This window comes from Stenella coeruleoalba (assembly GCF_951394435.1).
Source record: "Stenella coeruleoalba genome assembly, chromosome: 19".
Lineage (NCBI taxonomy): Eukaryota > Metazoa > Chordata > Mammalia > Artiodactyla > Delphinidae > Stenella > Stenella coeruleoalba.
This window is the reverse complement of record NC_137165.1, coordinates 50,488,128-50,510,678: the sequence shown is the minus strand read 5'-3', so window position 1 is coordinate 50,510,678 and position 22,551 is coordinate 50,488,128. Positions and strand designations below refer to the sequence as shown.

The 22,551-nt window shown below is 47.1% G+C and overlaps 1 protein-coding gene across 1 annotated transcript; it reads right to left on the bottom strand.

Moving 5' to 3' along the window:
* Positions 1-491: 491 nt before the first annotated feature.
* EIF4A3 (eukaryotic translation initiation factor 4A3) lies at positions 492-13,460 on the bottom strand. The gene is made up of 12 exons (XM_079904578.1): positions 13,237-13,460; positions 11,121-11,193; positions 10,432-10,498; positions 9,499-9,561; positions 8,555-8,687; positions 8,280-8,360; positions 6,162-6,303; positions 5,561-5,699; positions 4,433-4,548; positions 1,121-1,228; positions 893-1,020; positions 492-708 (listed from the first exon to the last, which is right to left on the bottom strand). The coding sequence occupies exons 1-12, from the start codon at positions 13,403-13,405 to the stop codon at positions 692-694; spliced, it is 1,236 nt and encodes a 411-aa protein (XP_079760704.1). The 5' UTR covers positions 13,406-13,460; the 3' UTR covers positions 492-691.
* Between the last annotated feature and the right edge of the window lie 9,091 nt (positions 13,461-22,551).

Sequence of the window (22,551 nt, the reverse complement as noted above, 5' to 3'; positions counted from 1 at the left end):
TGGATGTTTGCCATTTCTTTGTTACCTTACTTGACAGCATCTCAATTAAGTTAAGTTTCTCAGGTGTCTTACCTTCTGGCTTGTTTCCTGCTTGCCCCTCCCTGAATCACCGATGGTGCCCTGTGCACAACCCCTCCTCAGCTGTGACCGGTGGGCTCATTAGTCCAGAGGGAGCCTGGCTGGTGAATCCTTCCTCCTGGTTATCTGCCCAGGGTGCCATCCTGCCCCTCTGCATCTGGGCACACAGACCCAGGCCAACCCAGAGAAAAGTATTTATGGTCTCAACTCCCCCACCTGCCATCCATAAGAAATGGGGTTGGGTACCAATCTGGGTAAGTGTGGAGAGGCCAGGCAGCTTACCACTTCCATTTCACCATCTTAAAGATCAAAAAAGAGTGAAATGACTGCCCAAGATCATACAGACAGCAGGTTACTAGAAAAGCTGAGGGCAAACAAAAATTAGAAAGAAATACAAATTAGAGTTTATGGGAAAAGTTTTAAATGTTTAATGAAAAAGACTTAAAGCAATGCATTATTTACATGTGGGTAAGAAAAGGTGGCAGAATCTCCAAAGTTTGTCCTGTGGGGGCTTTGAGAAGAGAATTCACATAAACCCCATTAAATAGAAACCGCCCCTAAATATTTCCAAATTGATACAAAATAGGTGAACAGGCTCCAGCAAGCAGACTGTTCAAATCAGATCAGCAACTGAAAGAGAAGATAAACAAGAAGGAAGAATACAAACAAGTGAAAATTTGTAAATTTAACTAAAGGCTCACAAAAGACTTCTCAAAAACAAAAGAAAAATAAAGCGGGAAAAACCTCAAGTGCCCCAAACCAGGAACCAGGAAGCTCTCTCTAAAAAATCACAAATATGGATTTACTGTCTTACCGTTCATGGGCATCTCGTCAATCTGAGTGGAGTAGTACTGCTCAATGTCTCTGAGGATTCGGATATCATCATTCTTCACAAAATTAATGGCCACGCCCTTTCGGCCATATCGACCTGATCGCCCAATTCTTCAACAATAAAGCAAAATCACTTCAGTAAACATAGCAAAAAAGGTTTCAGTAAACCCATCAACAAGACTGAAACCAAAGAAAAACTTGTGCTGCCTACCTGTGTATGTACAGCTCTCTGTTGTTGGGCAGGTCGTAATTAATGATGAGGGACACCTGGGGCACGTCCAGCCCCCGGGCCCAGACGTCTGTAGAAATGAGCACTCGGCTGCACAAAGAAAGGCATTTGAGACAATCACCTTAGCATAAAAGGGTCAGACCGGCTACGAACACATCAGGGCCCCTCACACTGGCCCCTCTGCAGGCTGAAGCACAAGGGACAGCACCAGAAAGCCGCGTTCAGAAGGCGCGTTTGGTATATTTCATTACTTAGGTCATGTGTGCTGATAAAAAAAAAAAACAATTTGGCTATCTTTTACACTACTACATTTAATTTGTTTCGAGCCAGTCCCATACCAATAATTGGGAAGGACATTTTACTTTTGTCTAGCAAAAACTCAAGTACAGCGGCCTCACTGATTTTGGTGCAGTGTTTACAGTATCTTCAAATTAGAAATGCAACTCACACCTCTCTGTCCTTCACACAGGACAGAATCTGACACACCACAGACCCACACTATCCAATGCTGAGGCCACCAGCCCACCAAGCACCAGAGTGGCTGGTCTGAAATGAGATTGTCTTACGGTGTAAAATTCACACTGGATTTGAATACTTAGTACAAAAAAAATGCAAAAAACCTCGTTAATATTTTTAATGTTGATTACATGTTGAAGTGATATGATATATTGGGTTAAATGACATATGTTTACTTGAATTATATTTCTATTGGACATCGCTGGTCTAGAAGCATTCAAAGTCTGAAGGGACAGCAGAATAGGAGAAAATAATCCTGCCAGATAATCACATATAACTGGAGCCCTAGAGGAAGAGGAAAGAATGGGGCCAAAGCACCAACAGAGGGGTAAGGCCAAGAGTCACAGAAGTGCCAAACGGAAGGAGTAAGACTGAATCACACATGGACCCATCAGCGTGAAACCACATAAACAAAACAGACCTAAGAAGCAGCCTGCAGAGAAGACACTGTTTTACATGAGCAGCAGCAGGTGACATCCCCACAGGACTGACACAACCAAGAAACACCAGATAGAGAGGGCCGACTGCACTAGGCCACTTCATATAAGGGATTAGAATGTCTGCAGAGTTTGGTGTCCACAGGATGTCTGGGACTGATTCCGCCTGGATTGCCTCCTTCAACACATCAGAAGGAGGTGTTTCAAGATGAAGCAGACATTTCCAAAGAAACTTAAACATTTTGTTACCAGCAGACCCAAACTAAATACAGAAAGACATTCTTCAAGCACAAGGAAATGCATCCCTGGGACTTCCCTGATGGTCTAGTGGGTAAGACTCTGCACTCTCAATGCAGGGGGCCCAGGTTTGATCCCTGGTCGGGGAACTAGGTCCCGTATGCATGCCGCAACTAAAGATCCCATGTGCCGCAACTAAGACCTGGTGCAGCCAAAATAAATAAACAAATATGTATATATATGTATATATTAAAAAAATATATACATATATATGTATATATTAAAATGCATCCCTGATGGAAGCTCAGAGATAAAGGAAAAACAGAAGAGTAACGAGTATGGTCACTGTGCAGCATTCATTATATGAATTATGTAATGATATAAAGCGCAAATTTCTTGTTGAGGTTGAATATATGTAAATTAAAACACATGACAACAGTGACAGAAGTCGGGGGGGGGGTGTCACTGAAGTCAGGGTTTCAAGTTCTCTGTGCTCTCAGAGGAGATGGTAAAAGTACCAAGCAACCACAGCTGCTGATGACTCTTCAGGGTGACCACTAAATAACATAAAGAAAGAAACATTTTCCAAAATAAAAAGTGGGGAGGGCTTCCCTGATGGCACAGTGGTTGAGAGTCCGCCTGCCGATGCAGGGGACATGGGTTCGTGCCCCGGTCCGGGAAGATCCCACATGCCACGGAGTGGCTGGGCCCGTGAGCCATGGCCGCTGAGCCTGCGCGTCCGGAGCCTGTGCTCCGCAATGGGAGAGACCACAACGGTGAGAGGCCCACGTACCGCAAGGAAAAAAAAAAAAAAAGTGGGGAAAAGGAATAACAACAACAAAAAATCCAAACTAAAGAAAGAAAAAAGAACCACACAAGAGAAATGACAAGATATAAGATGGTCAATTTAAAACCAAATATATCAGTATTTACATTAAACGAAACTGGACTAAATGTTCCAGTTAAAAGACAATTATGGGCTTCCCTTGTAGCGTAGTGGTTAAGAATCCGCCTGCCAGTGCAGGGGACACAAGTTCGAGCTCTTGTCCAGGAAGATCCCACATGCCACAGAGCAACTAAGCCTGTGCACCACAACTACTGAGCCTGCGCTCTAGAGCCCGCGAGCCACAACTACTGAAGCCCACACGCCTAGAGCCCATACTCCACAACAAGAGAAGACACCACAATGAGAAGCCCGCACGCCGCAACAAAGAGTAGCCCCCACTCACCGCAACTAGAGAAAGCCCCGCAGCAATGAAGACCCAATGCAGCCAAAAATAAATAAATTTAAAAAAAAGACAGCAATTATCATTAGATTAAAAGGAAAAATAAAACCCAACTATTTGCTGGTTGTGTGAAATCCATCTAAAGCTTAAGTCTACAAACCAGAGGTGAAGGAAGAAAGGTGGTACTAAGGAGACACCAAGCGTTCAGAGCCGGTGCTGCTGGTCAGACAGAGCAGGATTCAGGACAAAAGCCCTAGTAGAGAAGGGCAGACACTTCCACAGCAAAAGCTAAATCCTCCAGAAATGTAGTAATTCTGAACTTGTACACTCAGGTCTCTGGACCCATAATGCAAGAACGGACAGAACCCCCAAGAGGAAAACCGGCACTCTCAACACTGATGAAACAAGGCTTAAGGGAAAAAGGGTAAGGATGCAGGTTTGAGAAATACAGCTAGCAACTGAAATCCAACACCACACAGCACCCATCTTGTCCAAGCACAGAGAACATTTGTAAAATGACCGACCCCATGCTGGGCCACAAAGCAAGTCTGAATACACACTGAGGGGATGAAATCACACAAAGTGGGTTCTCTGGCCACAGTGGGATTAAGCTAAAACCAATACAAAAAGATAAACAGAAAATCTCCATTTATTTGGAAACAGAAAAATACGCTTCTAAATAAGGCAACCAACCTACGTAGTTAAGGCTAGTTCTCATCTCAGCCTAACCTATCACACCAGCAGTGGCTGCCCTGCTCACCAGCAAGTTGGTGACCTGCCCAAGCTCAGCTGTGGGGGGGAAAACTCGGGTAACACCCCGTAAATGCTGGCCCACAGCACCAGCACCAGGACCACAGCAGAGAGCTCAGCCAACCCACCTGGCACCCGACCGGAACTCCTTCATGATGGACTCACGCTCCTTCTGGGGCATGTCCCCGTGCATGGATGACACGGTGAAGTTGGCTTCCCTCATCTTCTCCGTCAGCCAGTCAACCTACAGATGGAATCAACAGATGCTGCCATAAGTTCACAAACCAGAGACTGTATACAGGATTTCATGTCAATTACCTGCAGAACCAATTCGAATATTCATAAACAAGTGCTCTTAAAACTCAGGCTAGGGACTTCCCTAGTGGCGCAGTGGTTAAGAACGCCACCTGCCAATGCGGGGGACAGGGGTTCGAGCCCTGGTCTGGGAAGATCCCACATGTCATGGAGCAACTAAGACCGTGCGCCGGAACTACTGAGCCTGCGCTCTAGAGCCTGCGAGCCACAACTCCTGAGCCTGTGTGCTGCAACTACTGAAGTCCGCGTGCTTAGAGCCCTTGCTCTGAAACAAGAGAAGCCATCACAATGAGAAGCCTGCACACCACAACGAAGAGTAGCCCCCGCTCGCCACAACTAGAGAAAGTCCATGCGCAGCAACGAAGACCCAGCACGGCCAAATTAAAAAAAAAAAAAAAATATATATATATATATATATATATATATATATAAATAAACAAAACTCACGCTAATCCTCACTGGCTGTGTAGAAAACTTAATTCTGCCCAGCAAATATCGGGGCAAAAATTCTCTTAAAAGACAATATGTCACGGTTCTCATTTGAAATTTAAGTTCAAATCTTTTTTGGAATGTGGTCCAAATCTTGTTCCTATTCCAAGGAGAGCTGCCAGGGTTCTCAGCTCTGCCGGCACATCAGCATCACCTGGGAGCTCAAAGAACGTGTGTCCAGGCCCCACCTGAACCAATGACCCGGAGCCTTCAGTCAAGGGACCAGATCAACACCCTGCACACGTTCCCTGGATACACCCGCTTGTCCGCTCATCGTCCACGGTGACTTTGAGCTAAAGGGCAGAGCCCAGTGGCTGCCCGAGGAGACCACGTACCCAGAGCCTAAAGCACGTAATTCTGGTCCTCAACAGAAAATACCTGACCTAAGTTCTATGAAAACCGATCTTTGGTTTTCGCCACAAGGACATTAAAGAGCCAGGATGGCCGCGCACCTTCCTCTTGGTGTTACAGAAGATAACAGCCTGAGTGATCGTCAGCGTGTCATAGAGGTCACACAGCGTGTCGAACTTCCACTCTTCTCTCTCCACAGCCACAAAAAACTGCTTGATGCCTTCCAGAGTCAGTTCATCACTGGAGGACAAACACAATCCTGTCAACTCATCCTTCCAACCAAAACTTGAGGACGTGCGCAGGCCAGGGACTGTTCCAGGCACGGGCCCAACCCCCAGCGGCCCAGGAGCCTGGGCATTAAACCCCCGCCCCTCCCGCCAGCCACATCCTCCTAGGAGTCGCCACTTCCACCACATGGGCCCAAGCCCTGGATCAGTATGAACCTTTAACCACACCTTGTATATGGTTCTAAACAAAGTGTTCGGCTGTTCAATAGAATACACATTTTACTGCCAATCGTAAATAATTCCATCAATAAGTAAATACTATCAGCAAATTTTTAAATTTGGAATTACTGGATCAAAGGAGACTATATAAAAGCTGGCTTTTCAAAAGAGAAAATTAAAAAGAAATTTCATGTTTTAAAACCCAAATACAACTATGCTATGTTTTAGTCCCACCTGAGAAGTAGGGCATCCTCACCGTTTCACCAAAATGCGGATAGGGTCAGTCATGAACTTGTTGGTCATCTCCAGGATCTCATGAGGCAGTGTGGCACTGATAAGCACCACCTGAGTGGCCGGGGGCAAGTACCTGTACACATCGTAGATCTGTTCTTTGAAACCTGGGATGAGGAATGAGACACACGGGGAATTTTTAAGGCTGCACACTTTGAAACAGAAGTTGCACATCAACTGTTCACATTTAACTGGATGCAGCACTGTGACTGTAAAGGTGCAAGATTTCACACGGAAGCTTCTTCCAGAGCTGGACCAAATTCTCACATCCCCTCTCCTCTCCCTGGTGTGCTCTAGGGATCAGAGCCCCACCCAAGAGTCCTGGATGCCAACAGGTAAAAGCAACAGAAACCTGAGCCCTGAGCCCACAACCTCAGACCCTTGCAGGTAGTTTCACATCTCAGTTCCAGCTGCTGCTGCTCTGTGAGGGTATGCATCCACTGTGGCCAGATCTAACACATTTTAAATAAATCTAGAGATCTAGATTTTTTTCTTTTCTTTTTTTTGCGGTACGCGGGCCTCTCACTGTTGTGGCCTCTCCCGTTGCGGAGCACAGGCTCCGGACGCGCAGGCTCAGCGGCCATGGCTCACGGGCCCAGCCGCTCCGCGGCATGTGGGATCTTCCCCGACCGGGGCACGAACCCGTGTCCCCTGCATCGGCAGGCGGACTCTCAACCACCGTGCCACCAGGGATGCCCGAGATCTAGATTTTCACCAAAAAAATCTCCACTTAAATAAAAAGCCGCTGAGCCTGCACGTCCGGAGCCTGTGCTCCGCAACGGGAGAGGCCACAACAGTGAGAAGCCCGCGTACCGCAAAAAAAAAAAAAAAAAAAAAAAATCTCTCACAGATACTGACCCATGCTGTACACCTGAAAATGTTACATGTCAATTATACCTTAATTTAAAAACCTCCCAATTAAATAATGCAGCTAGTTTACATTATTTCATATGGTGCAGGCTGAATAAAACCCAATGGCAAGCAGGACCTGGCCCTCGGGTCACCACACCACCACCTCTGCAGGACGGGTTAGGAGGCTGATGTGTGAGAAGGGGACAGGTGGCTGCGAGGTTCTGACTGTAGAGATCAGGGGGCCAGAAGCTACATTTCCGACACGTTCCCAGCTGACATAGATGCCACTGGTTCTGGAGACCTCACTTTGTAGTAACTGTACCTTTAACTTAGCTGAAGAGCAGGGCCTCCAGGTAAGGGGCCCAAGACAGAGGTGGGTGGAGGGCTGCTCCAAGGGGTGGCATCAGCCTCTAGGCTCCTGAGAGAACTGCTCAAGAACCAGGGAACAGGAAAACGTTTGAGAAGAACCCCATGAGTTACTGGTGACTCCTGAGAAGCAAAATATTCCCTTCAAGCCAGGTGACCCCAATGTCTAAGGGGACGACCCACCCGACCCCCTGGTATGGAAGTAAGACTGGAAGGGGGTGTGCAGGGAGGGGAGGCTTGAAGACACTGTGAGGTACTGCCCGCAGCTGTTACTCAACCAAGGTGACAGCTGTCGTTATGCATTTCCCAGTTGCTGTGCTAAGAGCAAAACTGCTATGACTTACGGGTCCTCACATATTTGTCCTCATACGTTTTGGGAGAAATACATGAAATACACCCCAATTCTAGAAATTTACCTTGAAAAATAACCGATAAAAGAGTAAAAACAACCTGGACAACCAATAAAATACAACTAGTGAAATAAATTATGGAACATCCAAACCACAAAATACCCTACTGCCATGTAACAAAGATTTATTCAGCTATCTGTTCACCCCTTCCCCACCACCAGGCATCTCTGCACCACATCCCAGCTCCACGCCGCAGCCATCTGTGCTCACCCACCACACAACGAGCAGTACCCCATCAGTTTGGCTGAAATGCTGTTGTTCTGGTTGTCATCAGTCTTACAAACCACTACCATAAAAAAATCAGTTTTATGTTCCTAAGTGCACCCAGGGCATAACTGTTTTCCACAAAGAACATACTACTTATACTGAGTTCATTAGTTCCACATTTCCATTTTACACGGTAAAAATTTAAGAATTTTACATCAATAGAAAATGAATTCTTTTGTTACTCATACCTTTATTCAACATTTCATCAGCCTCATCCAAAACCAACATCTTGATAGCACGTGTCCTCAAACTTCTGCGACGAATCATATCTATAAAATCAGATTTTGAAATAAGTAGACCTCAGGCTATAAGAGCCAGCCATTTCAACCAGTTTCCACAGCATTTCAGGGACCTTCCCTCCACTTCTTACAAGTTACTCAAATGCAAAAATCCACTATGTAGCATATCAAATTGAAAATGGTCCTCTATTGTTTAAGCACTTTTTATAGACAAAAGCAATTACCAAAGACACGCCCAGGTGTGCCAGCGACAACATGCTGTCCATAATCCAGTTTCCTGATGTCCTCCCCCACGTTGGTGCCCCCAATGCAGGCATGGCACTGGACGTTCATGTAGTCACCCAAAGCAAGCAGGCCCTGAATTAAAACAGATTCACGTTCAAAGTCTGCCCCAAGACTGCTATGAAGTCCGAAACATCTGAGTTTCCCCAAAATGAAGATTGTTTCTATTCTAGTTTAAGATGACCACCGGGTATTGTTTATGCCATTATTTCTATCATAAAACTACAGAGAGCCCAAGTCTCCTCCTTCCACTCTTTTCTGTGCCAGAATGAAGTCAGTTTTACTGTTTTCTCATTACAAAAGCAGTATGTATTTACAGAAAAATAAGAAAATATATAAAATTCATAATCCTATCCACCCACAGATGCTATTAACATCTTAATAGATACACTTCCAAAATGTTTATACTATAAAAACAAAATACTTACAATTATTTTTAATTTTTTTGGAAGAAAATTACAATTCTAAGATTGTAAAAAACTATTGGAATCACACAAGCTACACTAACAATGACTTCACACAAACCAGCAACTCATATGTGATTTATCACAAAATGTTAGGAATCAGGGAAAAAAAACCTGACAGAACAGAAAAACCGGATTAGATTAAGTCAATCAGTTGGCTTGAACAGCGTGGGATTAGGGAGGGAGGTTAGGTATGCCGGCCCACCTACTGACTGCTCAACTCCAGCTTAGTCAGATATCCACACAGACTTTACAATCAGCCCTCCCTAACCTTGGATCCAACCAACTTCGCATCATGTAGTGTTGTAGTACATATTCATTTTTTAAAACCTGCATATAAATGGATCCATGCAGTTCTAACCCATGTTGTTTAGGGTGAACTGTACTTGCAAATACGACAGTGCCATCTTTAACTGTCTTACCTTCTGGATCTGTACAGCTAACTCTCTCGTTGGAGCCAAGATCAAAGCTTGGGTTTCACGAACCTGGTAAAATAATTTGTCGGAAAATAGAGAATCTCAGTATCTTCACGGTAGATTGCACTAATTCAGACTCAGATCTATTTTGAATATTATCTCAAGTTAACCACACATCTGATTTCAGGTAAGCGAACCTGAATGTTACTTAAATTGCGTATCCAGTGATAATGGGTATACTGGTCAGGATTCTTGTTTACAGACAAGAATTTCCACTAGTTAAAAAAATCTCCCAGTTTACAGACATAGAAAACAAACTTATGGTTACCAAAGGGGAAAGGGTGGAGGGAGGGATAAATTAGGAGTCTGCGATTAAAATATACACACTACTATGTAAAAAAAGAGATAACCAAAAAGGACCTACTGTATAGCACAGGGAACTATATAGATCTGAATCACTTTGCTATACACCCGAAACTAACACAGCATTGTAAATCAACAAAATTTCAATAAAAATTTTTAAAAGACTCTCAGTTTAAATAAAAAGGAATTTATGACAGGATATTAGCTCAGATATTAGTGTGCACTTAAGATTCTCTTTAAAAAATGTGCTTAATCAGTACAACTAGAGATATTTAAGAACTGTACTTCTTTTTTTTTTTTTTTTTGCGGTACGCGGGCCTCTCACTGTTGTGGCCTCTCCCGTTGCGGAGCACAGGCTCCGGACGCGCAAGCTCAGCGGCCGTGGCTCACGGGCCCAGCCGCTCCGCGGCACGTGGGATCTTCCCAGACCGGGGCACAAACCCGTGTCCCCTGCATCGGCAGGCGGACTCTCAACCACTGTGCCACCAGGGAAGCCCAGAACTGTACCTCTTGAACACTGTAGTTACAGAAGGTAAAGGAAGTATTTCCTAGGATTAAAGAGAAGTTTAAGATTACCTGAATATCCAAACACTGGAGGACAGAAATACTGAAGGTGGCTGTTTTGCCTGTACCAGACTGAGATCTAGTAAAGAAAACACAGATAAATGGGATTTAGAGTGATGGGCTACATGCCACTGCTCCCATTCATGTAACCCCCGCCCCAGCAGTGCTCTGAGGAGATGAGCTGCAGAAGCACTGGGCAGCTTTTTCCAAGTCGATTCCCCCACACCCCCTGACCAATATCTTAACTGCAAGGTGGTGGGACTCAGGCATAATGTCACAACTTTTAAATCACGGGTGATAAGGACAGTAAATGTGGCCTTTGCAGCAGGGGGTGACAGAGCTGCAGAATCTATAGAATGGCTGTTAGAAGTGGCAAAAAAAAGATTCCTCTTTATATAATTCTTTTCTACGACTTCAGACTTTTTTTTTGTCAATGAGTCATTAAAAATTAGGCAAATAGGGAATAATGTTATTAAAAGAGTATTATATACAATTCCATATGCCAAATAATAGGTTAAGTAAATCTGGCTTAAAAAAAAAAAAAGAAAGCTTTCTAGAGTGGAGGATGCAAAACTAAAAACAAACAGCCCATAGCTGAAGTCAAGGCAAGAGCTGGTAACGGCATCTGAATGAAGAAGCACTGAACTACACACTGCTGTGCTAACCAGCACCTGACTCCCCCTCTGCATGAGCAGACTTACTGTGCAATGACATCTCTCCCTTTAATTATCTGCTTAATAGCTCGCTGCTGGATTGCTGATGGTTTTTCAAAACCTGTAAATTAAAACAGAAAAACTGAGCTCTAACCACTAGGACAGCATACTTGCAACCATACACTGGAGCTCCTTGTGCCAAGGATGTTACCTTTTTAAAATCCCCCACCCCCTCCTTAACCCAATGTCCAACGTACTAAGCTCTCAAGAAACAGCTGCTGAATGAAGTAGGCTGAAGTGGATTTTTATACTAACATACCATCTTACACAGACACAATCTCTAAGGAACACTGTTGCAAAACAGAGACACCCCAGTTAGGTTAAAAAATGTTGGTGGTTACTCCTGGAGAATGGGGTGAGGGAGGCTCATATTTTACTCCAATTACTTGTGTATTGTTTGACTATATTACAATAACTTGCACTAATGGGGTTTTTTTTGTATTACTTTTTAAGTTAAAAAAAGGAATATAAACCCATCAGTGCTGTAGTCACCACTCCCCACCAGCAGTAAGTCTGCAGGTTGTTTGTTATCACCTACAACCCCATTTCATCTACTCCTCCTGCCTTGATGCAGCTACATGAACTACAACACCACCCCTCTACTGTCCAAGTAAACAAACAAAACTTTACGTACAAATAATGTACTTTAATTAATTTTGGTAGCCTTTTAAAATGTAGTACAATTTCCCATCTAACACAAAAGCAAATATAACAGATGATTTAAACCCTCAGGATGACCCAGCAAATAGATGGGAAACTAAAAACAGTGTTTTAGGGCAGGGACGTCCTGGGTGCCAAGAGGCAGGCAGGGCTGTCGGCCACACTACGAGGGCCAGCTGCAATGGTTCTTCACCTCGCATTCCCTCCGTACCTTCTCTGTGCTAGACTGTCATGACATCATGAACTGTTGAATAAAAAAGATGTCGGCCCCAGTCCCAGGCATTAAGCATAGATGCTGATCACGCCCATCTACATCCCCAACCCGAACTCTTCCCAACTGCCTCCTTGACATCTCCTACTGGATGGTTTACAGGTCCCTCAAGCTCTCCTCATTCAAGAAGAGCTCCCTCGAGTGCTCCCCGCCTGAGGAGAGGGCATCATCACCTGCCCAGTTACTCAAACATCCAGGACTTTCATCTCCTGCTCACATTCAACCCATCAGCAAACTCTGTTAGTACTCCATCTCCACCACAATACCATCATCACTCCCCTGGACTGGAACAAAAGCCTCCTAACATCTCCCTGCTTCCTCTCCTGCCTCACCTCCCCCCATATCCAGACACCCAGGACCACCTGTGACTGTAAATCTGATCCCATCACTTCCCTGCTTAAAACCCTCCAATGGCCTCCCACTGCACTTAGAAATAAAATTCAAACTCTATCACCTCGCACCATGCTTTTCAAGATCTGCGCCGCCCCCCCCAAAAAAAAACTCGCCCCTAGGGTCCCAGGACAGGGAGATTCTTTCTGTTCCTGGAATGCATAAGGCTCCCAGCTGCAGGGTCCTGGCACCAGCTGCCCAGTTCTACCATAATCTTCTCATAACGGGTTCCTTAGCCCAGATCTCAGCTCAAATGCCAGCCACTCCTGGGAGCCCCCTTACCTATGTGCTCTATTTTAACTCTCTCCTCTCGCCAATCACGCTTATAAAGTTATCCCGCTTTATTTTCTTCGTAGCCATTACCACTGACTATATAATCCTTCTCCCAAACATAACAAGCTCCCTAAGGCCTGCCTGGTTCACTGCTAAGCCGCCAGTGCCTAGAGCCGCGCACGTTCCTAGCACCTGGCAGGTGCAAGACAATCATCTGCTGAATGAGTGACTCCGGGGTGCAAGGAGGACCCTGCAGACCTCGCGGGACGCTGCAGCCCTCGCGTGACCCAGCATGGCGCCCCGCCGGGAAAACAGCACCCGAACCGGCCGACACAGACGGGGGTGGGGACACGTGCTGGGGGCAGGGGTCGCCCGTCAGGGCCCCCGGGCTCGGCCTCAGCCCCGACCCCCAGCCCCGCGGCGGCCGCACTCCCAGTCTCGGGAACCACCCCCGGCTGGGCCCCCCCGCCTCCCCGCGGGCACCCTAGCCCGCGGCCCGAGCTCACCGACCGTAGGCGTAGATACCGCGCAGCAGGTCCTCCCGCAGGCCCATGGTGTCGAACGTGGGGGTCACGTCCACCTCCTCACTGGTCTCGAATTCCACTTTGGTCATGTCTTCCTCTTTGAGCAGCCGCTTCCGCGCCGAGCCCGACGTCGCCATTGTAGCTGTAGCCGCCATGATTCCGAGCAGGCTAAGAGCCAAGCTCGCGTCTCAGAGGAAAGCGGAAGCAGGGCCCCGCGCCGCCGCTGCCAGGAACTGACGTCATAGCACGAGCGTGCGTGCGTGCGTACGAGCGTGCGTCAGGGCCAAGCCTCGGAAGGGGCGGGGAGCTCCTGGTCACGTGAAAGGGAAAGGGCGCCTGCTGCAGGGAAAGGGGCGGTGCTGCGGCTCTTGCGCGGGAGGGGCTCCCGCGGGATCTCGCGGAACCGTGCTCCGCCCACCCCTACAAACGGTGCGGAGGCGGCAAGGCCCAGCGGTTCGTACTGGGTGTGGTACTCCCGGCCTGGCTCTTCGGCTGATGTAGCCCTTTCCAATAACTGGATCCTCCGCGCGGGATGGTAGACCTCGCGCCCCTGCAGACGGGCTGCGGACCGCGCCAGGGCGCCCCTGCTCAGGGCGGGGTCTCCAGGCGGCCCTGCTTCGAGTGGGAACCTGGGCGCGCGTCCCCACCGGTATCCATTCCTTCGTGTGTACGCATGTTCCGACGTTGTCGCCGGCCGGGGACGCCGGCAAACGCATTACTACTCGTTATCATTGCCGCCCGATGGAAAACCTCACTGCACATTGTCTGCTTTTGGAAAGTCTGGAATCTTTAACTGCCTGCTTGTCAGCTCTCACTTTAACACCCCCAGGCCGGTTTTTAACCCCCTAAGGGAAAAGCCCCTACCCGGGGTCGAGTGTGTTGGGAGAGTAAGGGTCCTGCGACGGCCCCCGGCACCAGGACCCCCAGAGCTGGCCGCGTGACCTTGGGCCGCGCCTTGCTGGACTGTGCGTCTGTTCATTAAGGCCCTGGATTCCGCGTGTCTGGCGGAGGTGCTGATAAATCCCGCCCTGCAGAAAAGATGACCCTGGAGGTGACGGCTTTCGGTTGCCCTGTAGACTATTTCCAGTTATGCCATGTTACCCTAAACTTCTTTAAGTGCCTCTAAAAATCCGGCTCCCGAACCACCGTCACCACCTGACGCGCGTTCATCTGTGTTGTGTGAAAAGAGCGTTTTTAACTTTGTGAAACTTACACTTGCCCAAGCTCAAGCTCTGTCCTTTCTCATTGTTTGCTTGCCTCGCATCACTGGGCACATCGTTCATCTCTTTAACAGCCTCTTTCCAGGACTGCTTGAACGCTGTCCTGTTGTGAAGGTTAATTTAGTGAAAACTTTTAGCGGTAATCATTTTATCCACTAAACCAGGCGCACTTAGAATGCAGAGGTTTGCAGTATGTTGACAGCGAACAAGGAAATGGGGGGGTCTTACTTGCCCTGAAGCTCTTGCCCTGACTTTGGAATATGTCCAGACCTTACAAGATAATTGACCTGATAAACATGCCTGATAAGGATGCCAGTATCAGTCAAATATTTATAAATCTGAATTTCTTTCTTAGACTTTAAAGTAAATAAAATGCAAATATAAGTTCTTATGTCTTCTCACTCCACAAAGAGTTGAGTTATACACTACCCTCTCTGAAGTTGCCCACACTCCGTTTTGCAAGCTGTGCCCTAGGGCAGTGTCGTAAAACGCACACAGGTTTCAGCCTTAGTATAAGAAAAGAATGTGAAAGACCTCATTAATAATTTTTATACTGATTATGTGTTGAAATGTCCATATTTTTGATACACTGAGTTAAAATATGTCATTTAATTTCACCCATTTTTTACTTTTTAAAATATGACTACTAGAAACATTTTAATTATATGTGGTATTCCTATTAGATGGTGCTGCTCTAGGTACTTAACAGCATGTGAAATAACCTTGCCAAGGGTATGGGGAAAGAGTAAACTGAAGATCGCTGACTTTATGAATCTGATATCAATGGGGAGGGGATGAAATTATTGCACTCTTCTACTAAGTTTGAAGAGGATGATTGCCTCTTTTGTACTTATCGAGAGATTTTTGATCTTATTCATGATCCCCCTGGACTTGTCTCTTGCCTTCACATATTTATATTTTATGCCATTTTCCTGGCAATGTCCCTTTCGCTCAATGTCTGAATTCACATCTTAAAGCCCTCTTCCTTTTGTTTGGCGCCAATAACTTTTTAGACCACAGTCCGTGAAGATGACGAGAGTCAGGAGTGGGCGTGGGCGTGTGTCAGGGAACAAAGGTCTCAAGTGAAGCAGTGGCAACCAAGCCGACTTGGCCTTAGTCCTCCTTGAGGGTCCTCTAATCAAAGGGGTTGACCCCTCCCCCAAGATAACGACAGAAGGGGCAGGTCCACCGGGAGGCCTCTTTGGGATGATAAGGAGTGTACCTGCACTCTTCCAGGAACCAGGAGCTGGCAGTGGGCACAATAGGTCATAGAGAGCCATGTTTTTATTACTCAGGAAAGAGGGCTCTGGGTAATTGCAACCAGGATAAGAGCTCCTCTCAGGAGAAGAGGTTTTTCTCTTTTTTTCTCAAACACGGTGCCAATTTTCATAAGGCCTGTACGATGCTCACCAAAGGTCTCAGTGTCACTAAGATCCGAGATCCGAAATGCACTTTGCTTTTTTTTTTTTTTCCTTTTTTGTGGCCTTGCCAGGCAGCATGCAGGATCTTAGTTCCCTGACCAGGTATCGAAGCCAGGCCCCCCCACCCCCCGAAGTGAGTGGACGCGCTGAGTCCTAACCACTGGACCACCAGGGAATTCCCTGAAACGTGCTTTGCTTTATCAACGGCAGGTGAGAATAACCTAGGCAGTCGTGTGTTGGAACATGCCTGGCTCGTCTCCCTATTTGTTGAAATACTTGCTCTGCGTAGCTATGTTATGCTGGACCTAAGCCTCCACAGTTGACCCTTGAGCAACATGGGGGTTGGGGGCGCCAACTCCCTGCATATTCGAAAATCCAAGTATAACCTTTGACTGCCCCAAAACTTAACTACTAATAGCCTACTGTTGACCGGAAGCCTTACCCATAACCTATAGTCGATTAACACATGTTGTATTTATATGTATTATACACTGTATTCTTACAATAAAGTAAGCTAGAGAAAAGAAAATGTTAAGAAAATCATAAGGAAGAGAAAATACATTTACAGTACTGTACTGTAATAATCGATACCCCAAGTTTACATTGTCTGTTTGAAACAGAGCAGGACACAATGGTCCTTCCCCTCTGTCCTCCACCTGCCTTTTGTCTGTGGTAAAACTTTAGCCAAAGAATAAGTTAAATCAAAGTGGGAAGATGCAGAAACAAAAGAAAATCGTCCAAGACTAAATAATGATAGTTTAGTCATTAAGCAAAGTCAAGGACCTTTAGTTCCTCCACAAGGGCTGTAGATAATATTCTGAGCCGTGTCCTGTGAGCAGTCTTATAGATGCTGAAGCCCCCACCAGGTGGAAGAAGTTAACTACATGATGACCAGACTGTAGCTGCCACAATCCTGAGAATTGGCCTCAAGGAAGTGGGAACAAACAGACCATGGAACTGAAGATTAACTGTACTTAAAACTATCAAGATGATGCTGGTCAGACCACCAAGGACCAATTTCAAGATGATTGTCAGCTGACTGTGCTGCTTCTACATGTAGCCCCCTCCCTCTGCCTATAAAAACTCTTGCCCCCTGATTGTCAGGTGGGGGGAGTTGGCCTTTGGACAGGTGTCCGCCTCCCCCCACCTGCCATTCTCAGCAATAAAGCAAACTTTCCTTTCCACCAACCTTGCCTCTTTATTCGCCATTGAGCGGCGAGCCGCCGGACCCCGCTTTCAGTTACATGTTTACAAGATGAATCATCCGTCTCTCAGTACCTACATCAATATTGCCTCACATGATATAAAACACTGTAGATGTTACCTGCACAGTTCAAACTCCTGTTGTTCAAGTGTCGACTGTGACTAAGTTCATCAGTACCACTTTTTGAAATTCCATATATATACATTGGAATTTGTTTTTCTCTTTCTGGCTTACTTCACTCTGTATGACAGATTCTAGGTCCAACCACCTCACCACAAATAACTCAATTTCATTCCTTTTTAGGGCAGGAATAAAGATGCAGACGTAGAGAACGGATTTGAGGGCACGGTGGCGGGGGGGCAAGGGGAAGCTGGGATGAAGTGAGAGAGTAGCACTGACATATATACACTACCAAATGTAAAATGGATGGCTAGTGGGAAGCTGCTGCATAGCACAAGGAGATCAACTCGATGCTGTGTGACGATCTAGAGGGATGAGATAGGGAGGGAGGCTCAAGAGGGAGGGGATATGGGGATATATGTATACATATAGCTGATTCACTTTGTTGTACAGCAGAAACTAACAAAACACTGTAAAGCATTTATACTCCAATAAAGATGTGAAAAAAAAAGCTATCTCCTAGAAACTTCTGATCAGAAAAAAAAAAAGTCAACTGTACTTACAAAGCAAGAATTGACAGCCCACATCAGTTGTCAGTACATAATTCCACTGCTTAAATGTCCAGATTAATGTTTCAATTTTTATCAGAAACCTCCATTGCAATTTCAACTAAGGAGTGCAGGCATATATCTTGTCTTAATAATTTTACTGCTGGGAAAACTAACGCCCAGCCTGTTAAGTTAAAAGTAACTTCCAGCGCAGCAAGGGGTAGAAGCTGCCCCACTCTGAGTCCCCAAAAAAGTGTGTTTATATGGCTTACCACGCCTGCATCCTTTGTCCCAGGGCTCTGGGTCACCCAGGTGGACCTGCCTGTTATGTCTGGGCACAGCCCTCTGTCTCCTGCACCTCACTTCCCATGCTTTCCAAATCTGTGGGAGGGAGGTTATCTCTCCTGATTAGACTAATCTCGAGGAGGGCAGGCCCATATCTGTTTTGTTCCCCAGCGCTGCCCTAGTACAGCGTGGTGTGCCTGGATGTCCACCACAAGAGGGGAGGAAGAGCCCAGGAACTCTCCCAGCTCATGCCGGAGGGGTGGGCAAGACAGGAGCAGCTCAGCGGGCGCTACCTGAGGAGCTGCCCTGCCTCTTCCCTGAACCTTTATTGGACTCAGGGTGTACACAATCAAGTCAGCTCATCTTGTCTGGGATGGGTGGAAGATTCGGTGTAGTGCTGCTGGGCTGGGCTGGGTTTCCATAAATCATCACCACAGGAGTTGATGTCCTGGATCCTAGGGGCTGTACCCAAAGAGCGACTTCCTGCCAGAAACCTCACCTATCACCTGGTATTAAATGACAAACACTGTTCCTTTGTAGGCACAGCCACCTCTAACCCACCCAGCAGGCAGGGCACCTTACTAAACATCACCAGATCCCACCCAGCTGGACCCGGGACTCCACACTGCTGGCATCTGACATTTTGGCCATGTGCCTGGAGCATCTTCCTGGTGCAGGCGCTGTTCCAGGGGCTGTATTGGGTGGCAAACAGGACAGACAGTGCTGTCCTCATGGAGCTTGTGTTCCAGAGGAGGGCAATAAATAACTGTAGGCTTTGTAATTTCTGTGATTCAGATAAAATGAGGCAAAGTGGCAGACTTAATGGGTTGCAGCTTTACCAGGTGACTGGAGGAAGGTTCCACGTGAATTGTGAGAAGAGGTGGCTGCGGTAACATCCCAGGTTCCAGCAAGAAGGCACAGGGAGTGTGGAGACCCCCAGGTGGACTGGGGATTGACACAATCAAGGGACAGAAAGCCAGCATGGTTGCAGCATCGAGAATGTCGGCAAGAGGGGGAGTGGGAGAAGGGGTGAACAGGGCCAGATCATAAAAGGTCTTATAGACTATGAAATAGAGTTTAAATGCATCATGGTTGCCATAGGAGCCACTTCAGGGTTGTCTTTCTTTGTGGGGAGAGGATTCATTCTGATAAACAGTTTGGGAAGATGACCTGCTTTTCACTTTTCACCCTTTTGGCTAAGATCAAGTGTAGAAAGATGACCTGACTGCAGCAAGAGGTTGAAAGGTTGGTGTAAAGGGGCCAGAGAGGAGCTGGGAGCCCCGTTGGAGAGGTGGTGGTGGCTGCTGGAGCTGATGCAGTGGTGATGGTGAGAGGAGGGCTCAGGAGACATTCTGGACAGGGCTGACACATGGGATAGAGGGAGCTGTTAGGGTTTAAAGGATGAAAATTGGCTCCTGGGTTTCAGGTGTGAGCATCTGGGTGGTACCATCATGAGATGAGGAAGCCATGGGCAGCAGTGTTGTGCTGGTTTGAGGGCAAAACCAACAGATCCAACAAACACATGTGCCCATGTGTTCATAGCCATAGGACTCACAACAGCCAAAAGGTAGGAACAACCCAGTGTCCACTGACAGATGAATGGATAAACACGACGTGGTCCACCCACACAATGGGACATTATTCAGCCATTATGCTGTACGAAAGGAGCTAGACCTCCAAGGTCACATATGTATGATTCCATTGATGTGAAATGTCCAAATTAGCCAAGTCCATAGAGACAGAAAGCAGCTTAGTGGTTACCAGGGAATGGGGGGAGGGGCTGCTTGATGGGCACAGGTTTTCTTTTCGGAGTGACAAAAATATTTTGGAACTAGATAGAGGAGATGGTTGCACAGCATTGTGAATGTACTACATGCCACTGAATTGTTCATTTTAAAACGGTTAATTTTATGTTATGTGAATTTCACCTCAATTAACAAACTTTTTTTATAGTAGATCTGTGCTTGAGCCCAGGATTTCTGGGCTGTAGCACGCTATGCCAATCAAGTGTCCGCACTAAGTTCAGCATCAATATGGTGACCTCCCGGGAGTGAGGGACCACCAGGTTGTCTAAGGAGGGGTGAACTGGCCCAGGTCAGCAATGGAGCAGGTCAAAACTCCCATGCTGATGAGTAGTGGGACTGCGCCTGTGAATAACCATTGCACTCCAGCCTGACCAACTTAGCAAGACCCTGTCTCTTAAAAAAAAGGAAAAAAAGGATCTGATTTCCCTGGGTTAAATTTGAGATGCCTAGGTATCCAAGGGGAGTTGTCAGGTAGGCAGTTGCATGTTCAAATGTGAGAAGCAGCAGGGAATGACCGGTCTCACCTGTTCCTGTGGAAATTGCTGCTTCCCGACTTCCCCTGGCCCACTCCCCGCTTTGGTGCGGGCCAGGGTTAGTGGCGGGGGGGTCCGTGCTCCCATGCAGAGGCCAGCGAGCCACACTTCAGCCTGGAACCCTGTCCCTGGGTGCTCTCTGCTGCGAGTCTGAACTTTATTCCTACAGGGCCTTCCCTGTAGCACCTGCATTCGCAAGTGGTATTAGCATCTTGATTCCAAGGCAAACCCAGAACCCCCACCAACTCCCTACATTTTATGGATAAAGTAGCACACAGAGGCCCTCCACAGAGTGCCCAGGGCATTCACAATGACCGTCTATCGTTCACTCCTGGATCCTTTATTGATTGCTGCCGGGGGCTGTGCTCACCAGGTGGTGCTATCCTGGTGCCCCCTGGGGCTTGGGAGTTTCTCCAGGACATACTCTTCCCCCTGAGCCAGGTTACCAAAATGCTGCTTGATTGACCCTAGAATTGTGTACACAGCTATAGTCCCGTGTCATACAGAATAACTGTCAGTCGGGGTGCTCCTGAAGACCCAGTGGTGACTAAGAAACGGTTTTTGCCCTCAGAAAGCTCATGGACCTTGCGGGGCTGGGGCTTTCTCAACTCCGGTCCTATAACGCTCGGAATTTCTGTTCTTAACAGAGGCTTAGTGAGGCTCTGGCCCCCTCTTTTACCTGGAAGGACAGCATTTTGAGTTTTTTATAACTATCTAGAACTTTCTATGCACCAGGCACAGAGAGAAGTGCTTTCCCACCATGAAGCAGGTGCCACTATTAGCCCCACTGGAGAAGTAAGAAAGCTGAGGCTTGAGGGTTTAAATAACCTGCCCCAGAGGGTAGCTGATGTGCAGCAGGGCTGGGGCTCTGGTCCAAGAACTTGTTTTCTTATCTGAGTTCGGACGTATGTTCTTACCTACTCTGCCCCGAGCGGCCGCAGCCCCATCCCTCTCACTCACCAGGAGGAAGAGACTTGGGTTCTGGTTGCTGCTCCTTCATCAATTAGCTGTGTGACCTTGGGAAACTGCCTTTGTCAGGAGGAGAATCCTTAAGGTCCTTGCTACTCATATAGGCCATGGAACTATGATTGTCCCTTCTTTCTTGAGTAGTATATACATCAGTGGGAACCAGGCACCCAACCAATGCTTATTGATTCACCCAACTAGTATGCATGGAGCATCACTCTTCTCAGGGTGGGGACACAGAAGAAAACAAGAAAGGCAAGAATCCTTGTCCTCTGGAAGTTTCAGGCTTGTCATGAGGAGGCAGGCAAGAGACAGATAAATAATTAGAATATATAATATGTCGGGGAGCAGTGTGTCCAATAGAGAAAAATGAAATAGGGAAAGGGGGATGGAGAGCCGTGTGGGAAGTCTACCATTTTACTTTTTTTTAATAAGACCTTTTATTTATTTATTTATTTATTTTATTTTGGCTGCATTGGGTCTTCATTGCTGTGCATGGGCTTTCTCTAGTTGCGGTGAGCGGGGGCTACTCTTCGTTGCAGTGCGAGGGCTTTTCATTGCGGTGGCTTCTTTCGTTGTGGACCACCTTCTCTAGGCGCGCAGGCTTCAGTAGTTGTGGCTCATAGGCTCTAGAGCGCAGGCTCAGTAGTTGTGGCGCACGGAATTAGTTGCTCCGTGGCATGTGGGATCTTCCCGGACCAGGCCTCGAACCCGTGCCCCTTGCATTGGCAGGTGGATTCTTAACCACTGCACAACCAGGGAAGCCCAGTCCTACAATTTTAAATAGAATGGCTGGAAAGGCCTCTCTAGGAAGGTGGCCCTTGAGTGGAGTCCTGAAGGAGGTGAAGGAAAGAGCATTGCAGGCAGAGGCAAGTACAAAGGCCCTGGGACTGGTATGTGCCTGGAGCAGTCAAAGGCTAGCAAGGAGGCCCCATATGTGGAGCAGGTAAATGCAAATAGGGTCAGCAAGTACCAGGAAATCAGTCTCACCTGTGGGGCATGGTTAGTCCTCGAGGATTTGTAGAGCAAAGGAAATGACATGACCTGACTCATCCTTTAGCAGGGAGGCCGTGTCTGCTGTGTTGAGAGCCTGCCTCGGGGGGCATGGAGAAAGCAGCTCGGAGGTCATTGCAGAGGTCTGCGTAGGCGCTGATCAGATCCCAGCAGTGCAAAGGACGAGAGTGATCACATTCTGGATA